Source organism: Lepidochelys kempii, chromosome 14 (genome assembly GCF_965140265.1).
Source record: "Lepidochelys kempii isolate rLepKem1 chromosome 14, rLepKem1.hap2, whole genome shotgun sequence".
In the NCBI taxonomy this organism is placed as follows: Eukaryota; Metazoa; Chordata; order Testudines; family Cheloniidae; genus Lepidochelys; species Lepidochelys kempii.
Window position 1 is genome coordinate 37,024,297 of NC_133269.1, and position 15,804 is coordinate 37,040,100.

The 15,804-nt window shown below is 50.0% G+C and overlaps 1 protein-coding gene across 4 annotated transcripts in view; it reads right to left on the reverse strand.

Annotated features, from left to right (window-relative positions):
- Nucleotides 1-312: 312 nt before the first annotated feature.
- LOC140898388 (uncharacterized) overlaps nt 313-15,804 on the reverse strand; it is a 43,576-nt gene continuing 28,084 nt past the window's right edge. Inside the window, exons 1-5 of one of the 4 annotated variants that reach the window (XM_073312158.1) lie at nt 9,899-10,250; nt 8,163-8,250; nt 7,487-7,613; nt 5,867-5,980; nt 313-4,640 (exon numbers count right to left, since the gene is read on the reverse strand). In XM_073312158.1, the coding sequence (XP_073168259.1) occupies nt 2,518-4,640; nt 5,867-5,980; nt 7,487-7,613; nt 8,163-8,250; nt 9,899-10,233 (2,787 nt within the window). In that variant the 5' untranslated portion in view covers nt 10,234-10,250 and the 3' untranslated portion in view covers nt 313-2,517. Of the gene's footprint in view, nt 4,644-5,866; nt 5,981-7,486; nt 7,614-8,162; nt 8,251-9,898; nt 10,251-15,804 lie in introns of those variants that run through there. The other 3 variants (XM_073312157.1, XM_073312159.1, XM_073312160.1) reach the window with 3 other exon arrangements.

Genomic DNA, 15,804 nt, shown 5'->3' on the forward strand with positions numbered 1-15,804 from the left:
ATTTGTCTTGTGAAGTCATCAATGAATCTGACCTACATTCTGTCAAACTAAACTAATATCAAAGTATGTGACCAAACGGCCTTCACCCACAATCCAGGGTGAGCTATAAAACACTGTCATGTTCATAAAGTGAAATCTCAGAGAATCATTTAAGACTCAAAATCAGGAAAATAAATTTACCCATTTTCTTCTGAAGTGACTAAACCAGCTTCATTTCTTGCCTCATTATTTGGTTGTATAGTAGCAAAAGTTTTAGCATCAATATAATAAAAGAAAGAGAAAGAAAGACAAAAAAACATTCCCATCTACAAATGATCTGGACTAGCCTAGCAAAAGCCAGGAAGCAATTTTACCAATAGATGGAAATTTTACAGGGCTATAAGATCTGAAAGTTCAAACTGTGCTTTAAGGTTCATTGGGAGTTCCCTGCCCACGCCAGGTCTGTGACACTTTCTTCTCCAGCCCTCCAGGGTCTGACTTGGGATCATAGACATCAAAACTGTGATTCCTAAGCATGGAGAGCCAGGGACACAGTGGTTAGCAACACCTTAGGAGGTGGAAGGGTAGAACGGGGACAGGATAAAACTCTGCACTGCTGAGGCAGAGGCTGCTGTGTCGAGAGTTGAGTGCGACAGTGATGGGGGAAGGAGGGAATCCCTCGGACTCACCCTATCGCCCCAAAATAGCACAGAAGCTAAAACACCACATTTTACTGTCCCTGCTCCCCATTTTTTAGCATCTGGTGCATAAGGGAGAAAATGTACAAACATGAAATGCACGGCCTGGAGTAATGTGAGATTATCTGGGAATGAGACAATCAGGCCTCAAAGGGGAACTAAGGAACTAATGATCACTCTGTGAATGGGAGGGGGTCAGAACAGATAAGTAAGGGTATGATTTTATTACAGAGGTCACAGAATCTGTGACTTCCAGAGACCTCTGTGACTTCAGCCCATGGCAACTTGGAGCTGCGGGGTCCCCTCGCCACCTGTGGCAGCCAAGAGCTACCCCCTGGAGCTCTGAGCTGCTGCAGGCCGTGAGAGTACCCCACAGGTGGCCCCCAGAGCTCTGAGTTGCCATGGGCGATGGGGCCCGGCATCTCCCAGCTGCCACGAGCGTCGAGGGGCCACCAGAGCTCTGAACCACTGGGGGTGGGGAGCCCCCAGAGCAGCAGTCAGAGCCCCCACAGCTGCCCAGCCACAGGGGACCCAGAGCCCCAGCAGCAATAGGTGCTGGAGCCTTCTCCTTCCCCATTTTGTCAAGGAGATTATCAGTAGAAGTCACAGACAGGTCACGGGCTTCCATGAATTTTTCTTTATTGCCCCTGATCTGTCCACAACCTTTACTAAAAATATCCAAGACAAATCTTAGCCTTACACATAAGATGCTGAGAGAGTGAGTTTACACTAGGAAATCTGGTGCAGGGTCACAAAGATGTGCTGTCTAATCCTGACCACATTTCCTACCATAGACACGCTTAGAGGCTGATGCTGCGGAAGCAGAGGTGGGATCTCCAGGCCACCCACAAAAGGCCCTGTGGGAATCACCCCGCTCAGTGGTGCTGTCTGAATGCAGAGGGGGTAGGGAGAAGGGGCAGGGAGTGATGAGAGGCAGCATGTCTCTGCCTCGTGCTCTCCCTCTCCTCTTATCCCATGTTCCCCAAACACTCGATAGCCCCAGCACCCAGCTCCCCCTGCTTCCCAGCGCCACCAGCCCCAACCATTCAACACCCAGTGTCCTCCCCATTACCCATTGGCCTGGTTCCTTAATGGTTGATTCCCCAGAGCCCAGCACCCTGGGGGATGAGGGGAGGGGAGGAGTACCAGCCCCAAGTGACACTCCCCTGCAGTTCCCCCCTGTAGCTCCAGTTAAGTGGGGAGCCCAGCCCTGGGACTGGTGGAAGATGGGGACAGGTGTCTAGAGTGAAGGTGGGGCCTGGCACAAGTGTCCTTCTCCTCATCTCCATGGCAGAGGGATCCCGGCTGGGAGGGGGGGACTTCAGCCAGGCAGAGGGAGCGGCTGGAGGAGTTTCTTTCTCTCTATTCCCCCACCTATGGCCCATCGCTCAGCTGCCAGGACTTCAGGAGGGGATGATGGGGGCTTCTCCTCCTCTGCCTGGGGTTTGCTTAGACCAGGCAGAGCCAGAGGGTCACTGACCAGCAAATGCTCGGCTACTGCTTTATTCTCACTCCTGCAATGGGCAGCTGGATAATTGGGAGCCAAATGCCCCTGATGTGTGTGGGAGCAAGGGAATGGATTTTTCACTATGGTCACACTTTATCAAGGCACTGTTTCTATGTTGTGCAGAGGAGTCTCTGATGTACAGTATGGAGTTAGTTCCTCTTGGCATCTTTTCCACAATGAGACATCTCAGAGGTTTCTACCCTATGTAGATTTGTGAATGCCTGATACGCCGGGAGCACCAAATGAAGCTTCCCCCACATTCGAGGTCTCGCTGTTGTGTGGATCACTGATGTGTGAAGTCAAATTGAATCTTTTCCTGCAGTCAAGCTGTTTCTAGGGTCTCTCACTCTTGTGGATGCTCTCATGTTTGGTAAGCTCTGAATGCTTATTGAAGCTTTCTGCACAATCAAGGTGTTTCGAAGGTCTCTCTCCCGTGTGGATTTTCCCATGTTTACTAAGGTGTGAACGCTGACTAAAACTTTTCCCACAGTCCAAGCATGTATGGGGTTTCTCTCCTGTGTGGGTTTTCTGATGGATATTAAGGGCTGATTTCACACTGAAACTTTTCCCACATTCAAGGCATTTATAGGGTCTTTCTCCTGTGTGAGTTCTCCTATGTTTAGTAAGGGCTGAACTTGCGATAAAACTTTTCCCACACTCAAGGCATCCATAGGGTCTCTCTCCTGTGTGGGTTCGCTGATGTGTAATCAGCGTTGAACTCTGACTAAAACCTCTCCCACACTCAAGGCATTTGTAAGGTCTCTCTCCTGTGTGGATTTGCTGATGTGTAATAAGCTTTGAGTTCTGAATAAAACTTTCCCCACACTCACAGCATTTAAAGGGTCTCTCTCCTGTGTGCACTCTCTGGTGTATAATAAGTTGTGATGTCTGAATAAAACTTTTCCCACAGTCCAAGCATTTATGGGGTTTCTCTTCCATGTGAGTTCTCTCATGTCGAATAAGGGCTGATCGCTCATTGAAAACTTTCTCACAGTCAAGGCATTTATAGGGTCTTTCTCCTGTGTGGATTCTCCCATGTTTAATAAGGTATGAACGCTGACTGAAGGTTTTCCCACAGTCCAGGCATTTATATGGTTTCTCTACCGTGTGGGTTCTCCCATGTTTAATAAGGTAGGAGATCTGACTGAAAGTTTTCCCACAGTCCAAGCATTTATGGGGTTTCTCTCCTGTGTGGGTTTTCTGATGTATATTAAGGGCTGATTTCACACTGAAACTTTTCCCACACTCAAGGCATTTATAGGGTCTTTCTCCCGTGTGGACTCTTCCATGTTTAGTAAGGGATGAACTTTCAATAAAACCTTTCCCACATTCAAGGCATTTATAGGGTCTTTCTCCCGTGTGTATTCTCCTATGTTTAATGAGGGATCGATTTTCCGTAAAATTTTTCTCACACTCAAGGCATTTATAGGCTCTTTCTCCTGTATGGATTCGCCCATGTCGAATAAGGGATGAACTTTCCATAAAACTTTTTCCACACTCAAGGCATCTATAAGGTCTTTCTCCTGTGTGGGTTCGCTGATGAGTAATAAGCTTTGAGCTCTGACTAAAACTTTTCCCACACTCAAGGCATTTATACGGTCTGTCTCCTGTGTGCACTCTCTGGTGTATAATGAGTTGTGACTTCTGAATGAAGCTTTTCCCACAGTCCAGGCATTTATGGGGTTTCTCTCCTGTGTGGATTCTCTGATGATTATTAAGTTTTGTTCTGTCAACAAAACTTTGCCCACAATTGAGGCATTTATAAGGTTTGTCACCTGTATGGATTCTCTGATGCTTAATAAGGTGTGAGCGCTGACTAAAAGTTTTCCCACAGTAAAGGCATTTATACGGTCTCTCTCCCGTGTGGATTCTCCTATGTTCAATAAGGTATGAGTTCTGACCAAAAGTTTTCCCACAGTCCAAGCATTTATGGGGTTTCTCTCCCGTGTGGGTTTTCTGATGTGTATTAAGGGTTGATTTCACACTGAAACTTTTCCCACACTCAGGGCATTTATATGGTCTTTCTCCTCTGTGGATTCTTTCATGTTTAGTAAGGGATGAACTTTCAATAAAACCTTTCCCACACTCGATGCATTTATAGGGTCTCTCTCCCTTGTGGATTCGCCCATGTTGAATAAGGGATGAACTTTTGCTAAAACTTTCCCCACAGTCAAGACAATTGTAGGGTTTCTCTTTATTGTGACTTGTCTGCTGGTCTATGGTTTCCTTGGGATCCTTGCATCCTCCGCCATGTTGAATGGATTCATCCAGTTTCTTCCCGGGATAGTTTCCCAGCTGCATCTCTGATCTGTCTCGATCTTCCCAGGCATTTCTCTGCTCCAAGCACTGGGAAAAATTCCCTTCGGCTCTTCTCAAAAACCTCTCCTGCGGTTCCGCTTTCCCAGGACCTTCCTGCTGCTGAGTCTCCTCCTTGTTCTCACTCACTGTCCTCTCACCTGCTGGGAGAGAGAGAATCCAGACAGGAGTCACTGAGTGTGCCGGGGAAAAAGGACAGAAAGGGGAATAGCAAAGAGGGAAAACACCACACAGTGACTGTTGGGGAGATGGAGACATTGGATTCTGCCTCCACATCCCACCCCAACACTCCCAGGGAAGCAAAGTCAGGGAGGAAATTCCCGACAGCTAACAGGGTGGGTGGGAAGCTCTGACTGATATTTGCCTTGATGATAGGACACCTGCCTGTGTTCCCTGTAAGCTGGGGGCACAGCATGTGTTCAGGTGCCCCTCCCCACAAGTTGCTCCATCCTGCAGATGCTCCCAGGGTCCTCCTGCTGGCTGTGCAGAGCGGGGGCGGGAGGGTGCTGATGTCAGGGTGTCCACCTCCCCCTATACCCCATCTCTGCAGAGCAGGGCAGAGGGGACAGTCTGGCTCAGGAGGACTCGGAGCTGATACGGTCTGAATGGTGGTGCCTTTCTTAAAGAGACAATGCACTGTTTCTGAGATTTCCCCAGCAGCCAGCTCACTCTGTCTGTCTGTCTGTCTCTCACACACACACACACTCACTCTCCCCTACCCGTGTACCACATCTCCGCAGAGCTGGGGAAGGTAGACAACAGGGCTCAAGAGAGCATTCAGTGAGTGTCTTAAACAGACAGCGAACTGCTTTCCCCAGCAGCCAGTACACACACTGTCTCTGTGTCACACACACACACACACACACACAGAGTCTCTGTGTGACACTCTCCTCTCAACACCTACTTGTATTATTGTTGATGTTACTTCTTGGTACTTCTTGCAATCACATATATTCTCTGTAATTTTATTCTTCCAAAGTGTGTTATTTTAGTATTTTGACTGTCCATGCATTTCATAATTTTTATTTCTTTTACACTTAAATTTAATTCTTTGAGTAGTGAGTTCTAAAATGCCTAACTTGTCCTGGCTGGAATAATTATCCCTATGGTAACTTTTAAAAAATATATATCATATCTAGGTTTTTTGTTTCTACTGGTAGTGCACATAGGCACATATCTCGGTGCACAAAAAATGTATTCCGCACATGATTGAAAAAATTAGAGGGAACATTGCAGGCTGACTGAAGCCCTGACCTGGGTGAGACGGGGCAGAACTGAGGGCTCTCACTCACAGCACATTTTGGGAGTCCCAGCTTTTTCCTTCACTCTCCAGACAGTTTCTCTGTCAGTTTCCCTGACTGCTCACCTGTGCGGGTGCCTCTCGGGCTCTCCTTTTCCTTGGCGGTCTGGAGGTCCGGGTCCCACGGCTCTTCCCCTTGTTCCAGCCGGGCGATCAGGTCAGGTTTGGGAATGGGGAATCCTGTGCAGGGGGTGAAATCAGGCAAGGTCAGGGTGCATGGAGTCTTGGTAGAGTATCTGACACAAGGAACCTGCGTTCCCTGTAAGCTGCGTGCTGGAGCGACTGAAGTGTCACAGCTGATTAGGCTCCAGAGCCACTCACATCCAGCAGGCAGCGTGGATTGAGGTGCCCTCCCTCCCCCGCCACCCCACAATGCAGCCCTCTGCCTTGGAGCCCTTGTGGCTCCTGGGACCCTCCTGCTGGCTGTGCAGAGTGGGGGCCGGGGGGTGCTGATGTCAGGGTACCCCTTCCCCCCATCCCTGTACCCCAGCAGGGGAGACGGAACAGCCTCGCTCAGCACTGTGAGCAGGACAGGGTCTGAGGTCTGAACCCCACACACAGAGTCTGCTTCCCCAGCACCCAGCAAACACAATCTCTGCCTGTCTACACACACACACAGAGCCTGTGCCTCTCTACACACACACACACAAACAGCGTCTGTGTGTCTACACGCACGCACAAACAGCATCTCCACACGCACAGAGTCGGCGTGCATCTACACACACACAGTCTGTGTGTCTCGAGACACACACACACGCACAGTCGGTGTGTCCCTACAAACATGCACAGTGTCTCCACAAACACACATGCACACCAAGTCCGTGTGTCTCTCCACACACAAACACAGTCTTTTACACTCACCTCCCAACACATACTTGTGTTATTGTTGTTTATTACTTCATATTTCCTGCAATGCGCATGTATTCTCTGTAAATTTATTCTTTCAAAGCGTGTTATTTTAGTGTTCTGACTGGTCTATGCATTTCATAATTTTTATTTCTCTCTTACATTTAAATGTAATTTGTTGAGTTGTTAGTTCTAAAATATCTAACCTGTCCTGGCTGGAGTAATTATCCCTATTGTAACTTTTTAAAAATATATATTATATCTTGGTTTTTTGTTTCTACTGGTGGCGCACATCCACACATAACAAAATTTATTCTGCACACGGATGGAAAAAATTAGAGGGAACATTGCAAGGAACATTCCCTGAGTTTAAACTGACCCGACATGGGATTGTGGTAACTCAGACTTCTTGGGAGAAGCAGACATCCTGGGATGGGGGTGTTGTTACACCCTCACTAGGAGGTCTCAGGATAGGTGTACTCTCGGGGACTTGCTTTCACACACAGCTCAGGTGTTCAACTCCTGTCTATTTGTAAGCCTACGGAACCTACAACCCTCCCCACGGATGGAGCAAGCAGAATGGTGTGTGAAGGAGAAATAATACAGAGAGGGCAATACCCTGCTTCTGACCCCTTGACAGCTGGTAAAACAGGGATGAATTAGCATGTCCATTAGGTGTCTGAATCCCCTGTTTCCTTGAATGGGTTATAGAGATCTCACCCTGGAGCTGTGGACTACGTGACCCTCCTCCTCCAATCTAACTGACCAGGGAAGAACCTGACCAGATTCAGACATGCAGACCCCATGGCTTCCATTAGCTGAGGCACAGGAATCCCTTACCCAGCGAGGTCACCGTCTCATAGTTCTCCTGCATGACGTCCCTGTAGAGGGCTCTCTGACCGGGGTCCAGCAGAGCCCCCTGCCCCTTGGTGAAATACACAGCCACCTCCTCGAAGGTCACTGGCATCTGAAACAACAAGTCTCCCCCATTCAGCGCCTGCTGCCCCAGCCACAATCCCACTAGTGACAGGGGAGGAGGCCCAGAGGAGCAGAATCCCACCCCCACCCTACTCAGAGCAGCCAGAAGGCTTCAGGGGACGCAGAGGTGAGAGCTCCTTGTCCCCCCAGCACACGGAGCAGGGCAGGGTCTTCTCATTTCCCACATGCTTGCCAGCCACAGGCTGATACGGGAAGCAGAGCTCTGAGCCGGGGGCAGGGACAGGAATCCCGACAGCTTCCCTTCGTATATTTCACAGCAGCCTCTGGCCAGTGGGGTCAGGCTCCAGCACTGGGAGTCTGGTCAGTTTTCCCAGCCCTGCCCAGGGGTTGTTTCCTGGTTCAGAAACGGGGGGACGTTCCCGTCCTCACCAATGGGCCTGTTCAGAAAATCAGGCTCCAAGTTGAATGTGTCCCAGGAGGATTATCACACCCTGTCTCCTCCCTGACTCCCCGTGGGGGTTTCCTACCCCTCCCCCTCCACAGCAAATCCCCCTGCAGCTCCCTGAAAATCCCCTACCTGAGCTGGCTCCATCACAGCCATTTCCCTTCCCTGTCCCCTGGAAGACAGGACGATCTGGAGCAAAATGTGGACGGGATTCCTCAGCCTGTCAGGGCGAGAGGGGCAACGGGGGAGGTTTCAGAAGGGGCTTGAGTCCATTTCACACCCCAACTCCCCCCAGGCTCCTTCCCTGCAGACAGACACTCTGGGCTCTGCCACGCTGGGAAAACCCTCAGTCACTTTATTACAACACAGACCCAGCCCCTCCCACCAGCACTGAACCCCTGAGACACTTTTAAATGCCCCCAGGGCCAGAGTCTCTGAGAGAAATGCTAGAAAAGAGCAGAATCAAAGGAACCATGTGGGAGATTCCCCCTGATGATCCCCTGATGAGGGCAGCGCATCCAGCTCCTCCCCTTGTTCCCAGGAGAGTCAGTCTCACAGTGTCTCTGAGGACAGCAGCTCTGGAACCCCCAGACCCATGGGGAGCCCCTCCCCCTTCGGTACAAACTCATCAGCAGGTCCCTGAAAGGGACCCTTTGTGCAGAGTCACTGTCCTGCCCAGCCCCAGCCCTGTCCCCATCACCTGAAGGTCTCTGGCTCAGGAGCTGGTGTCAGAAGAGCCTGGGGCTGCCCCAGGGGGCTAGTTCCAGGTCCAGCAAAAGTCCCCACCCGGGCTGGGCCCAGAGAGGGGGGTTAATGAAGGTCTGTCCCTGGCACAGACCCTGCTGGGGAGCAGCAGTTTCACAGTCTGGGCTCTCAGGCAGAGGAGGCAGCAGTGTCTGACCCAGGGACCTCAATTCAAGGGCTCTAATATCAGGAGCAGAGAGAGACAGGCACCAGCTGCCTCCTCTCCCTGAGCAATAATCGGAGCCTTCTGGTGGCAGCAGCTCATGACTGAGCCTCCCTGTCCTGGCCCTGCAGCCCCCAGGGACAGGCAGGCAGAGGCTGATCCCATCGGCCCATCCACACTCACTCCTTGCCAGAGCCAGCAGTGACTCCGGTCAGCGTGGCCGAGATCTGACTCCTGCCCAGAAATCAGACCAGGGCCCTGGGCAGCCCCGAAGCCTCAGGAGACAGACCCCAAAATCATGAGCGTGTCTGAAAATAATACACTGGGAGCAGGGCGGGGGGGCTGGATATTTGCCGGGTAGCTTCTGAGCCCTTAGGCAGAAGCCTCCACCTACCCCCAAAGCATCATTGACTAGTTGCAGTAAAAGATTTCCCCTCTGGCTGCGGCGTGGGGCATCCCCCCCCCCCTCCTGCCCCATGGAGTGGGGGAGCTGCCTTTGTATCTCTTCCTCTCATTCTCCCCGACCCCTACCCGGTTTCTCCCCCTTCCCCAGTCTGCTCTTGCTCTCAAAGTCTCCCCCGAGGCCCCCCACCCCACATCCCCCCTTTTCCTTCGCTGTGCCTCCCACTCAGAGTTTCCTTCCATTGCAGCCCTGTTCCCATCCGCCCCATAAGTCTCCCCTCATTCTCCTGCATCGCCCCATCCCCCTTCAGCGCCCCCATCCCATCCTGCCCCCTAAATCCCCCCTTACCCTCACACCCCGCCCCCCCCGGGCCCTCCCGTGTGTCTGTCCTAGTCCCAGCCCCCCGCCCGCTCCGGGCTGGTTCCCCCCGCCCCGCACACACCGGGGGCTGGCGGCGGCTTTCCCGGGCCCGGGGCAGGGAATCGCAGCCGGCTCCGCGGGGAGCAGCCCGGGGCCAAACCCGCCCCCTGCAGCCCGGGGGTGCCGGGTCTCTCTTACCTTCCCTCCGAGCGGGGCCCCCCGGGGCAGGGGCCGGGCCGGGAAGGGGCCCTGGCCGGGCTGGGGGCTCTGCCCTGGGAGAGGCTCCCGGGGAGCAGCGGGCAGGGCCCGGCTGGAGGTTCCCCTCTCCCGGCTGCAGCCCGGGCTCCGGGCTCCCAGCACCAGCCGCCGGGGCGCGGGGATCTCGCCGGGAGCCAGAGTCCCCGCAGCGGCTGCGAGCCACTTCCTGCGGCCGGGCCTGAGCCCCGCGATCCTCCCAGCCAGCTGCTCCTGGGTCCTAGCGATATCCCACGCTCTGCACTTCGCCTCTCTGTGTCCGGCTTCTGTTGACTCATAGACTTTACAGTCAGAAGGGCCCATCAGGATCATCTAGCCCAGGGGTTCTCATGACCAAATTTTTGGTGGCCTCAGAGTGTTGCCAGCAGCTCCCGCTGGTGGCCGCTCTGACACTTTTCCCTATAATACTTAATTAACTTGTGGAAAAACCAGTAAACATGCACAGAGGTAAGCGGAGGAATGGTCCCCATATGGTGGAGAACTTTCCTGGCTTATACCAATCAAATAGCAGAAGGATCTGAGTCCTCGCTCCCACTCCCTTCACCCAGAGGCCTGCCTGCTCTCCAGGACTCCCCGTCCACTCTAGTCCCTGAAACCCCGACAAGGCTGGGCCCAGGATTCGTGAGGGGCTCGATCCCCAATTTTCTTGTGATCACTCAGGACAGGGGCTAGGGCATCCCTACTCCAGGGTGCTCTCCCCACTCCGGATGCTTCCCTGACCATTGCATAGAGTTTAGCACAAATACAATTTATTAAACAGCAACAAATTAAAACAAATTAAGGGAAAAAATGGGAAAGGTTAAAGGAAAAACCATCACCCCGCTCTGTGGGATGAACCACAAACAGGCACTTCTGAAATGTAAGGAAAATTCACAGTCTGTTCCTCACACGTCCCACTCCCAGGCCTCCTGCCCAGGCCCTGGCTGTGCTGCAGGGATGCTGCGGGTCGGACACGTGCTCTGGTGGTGACCTCATGCCCTGATGCTCTCAGTGGCAGGACCTTTCTTCCTAGCATCGCACCCCCATTGGTGTTATGATCCCCCCTCCCAGTCCAGCCTGCAAGCCCTCTTGGCTGGAGATGTCTCCCTGCACTGGTTCCTCTGCCCAGGATCTCCCCTCGCTCTCCCCAGCTGCTCACAGCACCCGGCTCCGGACTGCTCCAGCCCCAGCTTCCCTCTGCCTCCAGCTCAGCTCTCTGGGCTGCGCCTCTCTGGCTCACGCTGGTGCTGCTCTGCTCCCAGCCCAGCTCTGCTCTCTCCTTAGCGCCTCCCGCCCTGCTCTGCCCCCTACAGCTCACAGAGAGGATGCGACCCCGGCCTCCTGACTTCCTCCTTGGCCTGCCTGCCCTGTCCACCAGGCTGATCCGCAGCATTGGCCCCTGCCCATTGTCAGTCTCCGGATCTTGAGGCCAACAGTCCCCTTACCCATATACACATCAAAATCGTTATTTATTGCTAGCTAGTAAGTCTGCTGCTGTGAAAAGTGATATGTGTAGGTTTGTTCATATTTTTCACAGCCTCTCAGCTAGCTACCTGGGTGGCCAACTTGGTCATTTTTAAAAACCAGGCACACCAGCAGCCCTGCTGGAACTTCCCCTGCCCCACCTCTTTCCCCCGAGGTCCCACCCTGCCCCGCCTCTTCCCCATAGGCTCCTCCTCTGCCCTGCCTTTCCCCCCAAGGCTCTCTCAGTAACTGGACTTTGGGTGTCCGGTCACTAGATCTGACCAGACACCGTCAGCTCCCCCTTTAGACTGGACTTTCTGGTCGAAAACCAGGCACCTGGCCACCCTAGTAGCACCCAACATGCAATAAGTTCTGGGAATGCGTCGGGGACAACTTCTGCTTTCCGCTGGTGGGGGAAGTACCCAGGGGGCAGCCGGGTTAGACTCAGTTCTGACCAGCAGGGAGGAATTTGTTGGTCTAGATGAAATTACTGTAAGGTGGATGCACGACTGGCTGAAAGACTGTACTCCAAGTACTGATTAATGGTATGGTGTCAAACTGGGAGGGGAACAGCCCATACCCTGGCTCCCAGGAGGTAGGTGCTGAGCGATGGCTGTCGCTGCATTCTGGGATTGTGTCTGCACCCTGACACAGACAGTGACTGACACTGCCCTCAGCTTGTGAGTGCCCCCTCCAGCACCCAAAACTTCACCCTCCCCCAGCTACCCTCCTCATCAGCGTCCTTTTTGAGAACCTGGAATATGGTCACCCTCGTAACAAACACAGAGTAAAATCTCACCATTCTACATGCACTGGTGTTACACGCATTTCAACAGCGTGATATTCAGCAGATCATGAGTTTTCCAATGATCCCTCACCAGGCACACTTTGTACATTATATATCATAACCATACACAGGTGGTGAACATGGGGCACAGGGGGTTAGTTACAAGAGGGATGCAGTGTGGGGTAAGTGGGGCAGAGACAGTCTCTCTGATCCTCACACAGGACACTGCAGTAGATGAGGAGGAGGTTGTGACAGGTTCCTCCCATGGTGCCATCTGGAACTGGGGTACCACTGAGCTTGCCTGACCCACCAGCCTGGACTTCCTATACACTGCACTGCTGTGACCAGCCTGCCAAGCCCTCTCCCAGGCTTCAGTCTGCACGTTACCAGCACACATACAGGCAGGGACACACCCAGCTGGAGTTCATACAGACTCTGTGATCGGCTCTGCATGGGAAGGCACAGCTAAGGCTCCTCCCACTTCCTAAGGCATGCCCCCCTACCCCAAGTGTAAACCCAGTGTATACCGTCTTGCTGCGCCGCACAAGGAACTGTACAGCATAAGCTCGTGAAATTTGCCCCCTCCCTCAATGTGGAAAGGAATATACACAGCTTTCTGCCCCAAGTTATGACTCCCACACACACTGTTTTAGATAAAGCAAAAACAAGTTTATTAACTACAAGAGATCAATTTTAAGGGATTATAAGGGATAGCAAACCAATCAAAGCAGATAATCTAGCAAATAAACAAAGCACAATCTAAGCTTTATATACTAAAGAGATTGGATATGAGTATCCACTTCTCACCCTAAATAATTATTTAAGCTGATTACAGAGATTCTTAAGGGGCTGGCTGCCCTTGCTTACAGCTTAAAAACCTCAGGTATTCTTCACAGTCTAGAAACCCCTCTAGCCTGGCTTCAGCACTTCCCCCCCAGTTCAGTCCTTTTTCCTCAAGGGTTTCCCAGAATCTCCTTTGGGCGGGGAGTCAGTGAAGAACCATGCTGATGTCTCTCCTCTGTCTTAAACAGCTTTTGTATGTGACGAGCACCGTTTGTCTCCATGCTTGGTTCCCATGCCTTTCAGTGGAAAAACACTGGTTTTCCAAGATGGAGTCCAGTACCAGGTGATCTGGTCACATGACTTTGTAGTGTCACAACAGCCGTGACTCCAGGCTGTTTGTAGGGTCTTCAGGAAGGCTTTCTGCTGGGAGATTAGCTTCTTTTAAAACCTATTGTTCTCCCTAATGGCCCTTCCCAGCCAGCCATTTAGACTGCCAATTAGGGCTGTAGATTAATTGCAGTTAACTCACATGATTAACTCAAAAAAAATGAATCATGATTAATCACAGTTTTAACTGCATTGTTAAACAATAGGGCACCAATTTAAATGTATTAAATATTTTGGATGTTTTTCTACATTTTCACATGTATTGTATCCTGTGTTGTAATTATAATCAAAGTACATGTTATTTTTATTCCAACTATTTGCAGTGTAAAAATGATAAACAAAAGAAATAGTATTTTTCAATTCACCTCAGTAAGTACTGAAGCGCAATCTCTTTATCATGAAAGTGCAACTTACAAATCGACAGTTTTTTGTTACATACCTGCACTCAAAAGCAAAACAATGTAAAACTTTAGAGCCTACAAGTCCACTCAGTTCTTGTTCAGCCAATCCCGAAGACAAACAAGTTTGTTTACATTTGCAGGAGATAATGTTGCTGGCTTCTTATTTACAATGTCACCTGAAAGTGAGAACAGGAGTTCACATGGCACTTTTGTAGCCAGCAATGCAAGGTATTTAAGTGCAAGATATGCTAAACATTCATATGCCCCTTCATGATTCAGCCACCATTCCTGAGGACATGCTTCCATGCTGATGATGCTCATTAAAAAAAAAAAAACATTAATTACATTTTTGATTGAACTCCTTTGGGCAGAATAGTATGTCTCCTGCTCTGTTTTATCCGCATTCTGCCATATATTCCATGTTATAGCAGTCTCGGATGATGACCCAGCACATGTTGTTTCATTTAAGAACACTTTCACTGTAGATTTGACAAAACGCAAAGAAGGTACCAACGTGAGATTTCTAAAGATAGCTACAGCATTTGACCCAAGGTTTAAGAATCTGAACTGCCTTCCAAAATCTGAGAGGGACGAGGTGTGGAGCTTGCTTTCAGAAGTCATGAAAGAGCAACACTCTGATGTGGAAACTACAGAACCTGAACCACCAAAAAAGAAAATCAACCTTCTGCTGGTGGCATTTCAGATAATGAAAATGAACATGTGTTGATCCACTTTGCTTTGGACTGTTATCGAGCAGAACCCGTCATCAGCATGGACACGTCTTCTGGAACGGTAGTTGAAGCATGAAGGGACATATGAATCTTTAGCTCATATTGCACGTAAATATCTTGTGATGCCGGCTACACCAGTGCCATGAGAACACCTATTCTCACTTTCAGGTGACATTCTAAACAAGAACTGGGAAGCATTACCTCCCACAAATGTAAACAAATTTGTTTGTCTGAGTGATTGGCTGAACAAGAAGTAGGACTGAGTGGACTTGCAGGCTCTAAAATTTTACACTTATTTTTGAATGCAGTTTTTTTTGGTACATAATTCTACGTTTGTAAATTCAACTTTCATGATAAAGAGATTTCAGTACAGTACTTGTATTAGGTGAATTGAAAAATACTATTTCTTTTGTTTTTTTACAGTGCAAATACTTGTAATCAAAAATAAATATGAAGTGAGCATTGTACACTTTGTATGCTGTGTTGTAATTGAAATCAATATATTTGAAAATGTAAAAATCATCCAAAAATATTTAAATAAATGGTATTCTATAATTGTTTAACAGTTCAATTAATTGTGTGATTAATTTTGTTAATCTTACGATTCATTTCAATTAATTTGTTTAATTGCATGATTAATCGTGATTAATTTTTGTATTCGCTTGACAGCCCTATTGACAATCTTTTGCCTAGTGGGTGTTCCCCAAGTGTAAACACATTTCTAATAGAAATACATAGCCAATATTCCTAACTTCAGATACAAAAAGATAGATGCATACATATAGGATAATCATATTCAGTAAATCATACCCTTTTCAATGATCTTTCACATGACCTATCTTGAAAAAAATACATCATAGTTATGCTATAATCATACCATAATAGTATCTCTATGAAGAATATGGGACACAGTGCCACAGTGAGCAGCTGAACTGTAAGGTTGCCCATCTCCCTCTGGCCTCAATGCTGGGTATCGGTCTGGCTTCAAGGCTGCCCAGGTCTGTTGATATCCCCGGCTCCCTTCTTGTCTACACCCAACCTCAGCATCTTTGCAATAGGGAGATGCTGCCCCCTACCCCCGGATCATTTTTTGGAGTGTCGTTCATGGTCCTTTAGATTTCATGGGCAGCTGCACAAGACACTCACAATCCAATTCAAGTTTCTCTCTGGCACTGGTGCAGCGAGTTCACAGTTCTCAGCCTCAGCCGTCTGGCTCTGAGGAGCAAACCCAGCAGTTTCCCAGCTCTGTTCCCCTCATCTTCTGCCCCTCCAAATGGTATCTTACATCACTTCATAGATCAGGCAGTAACTTCATTC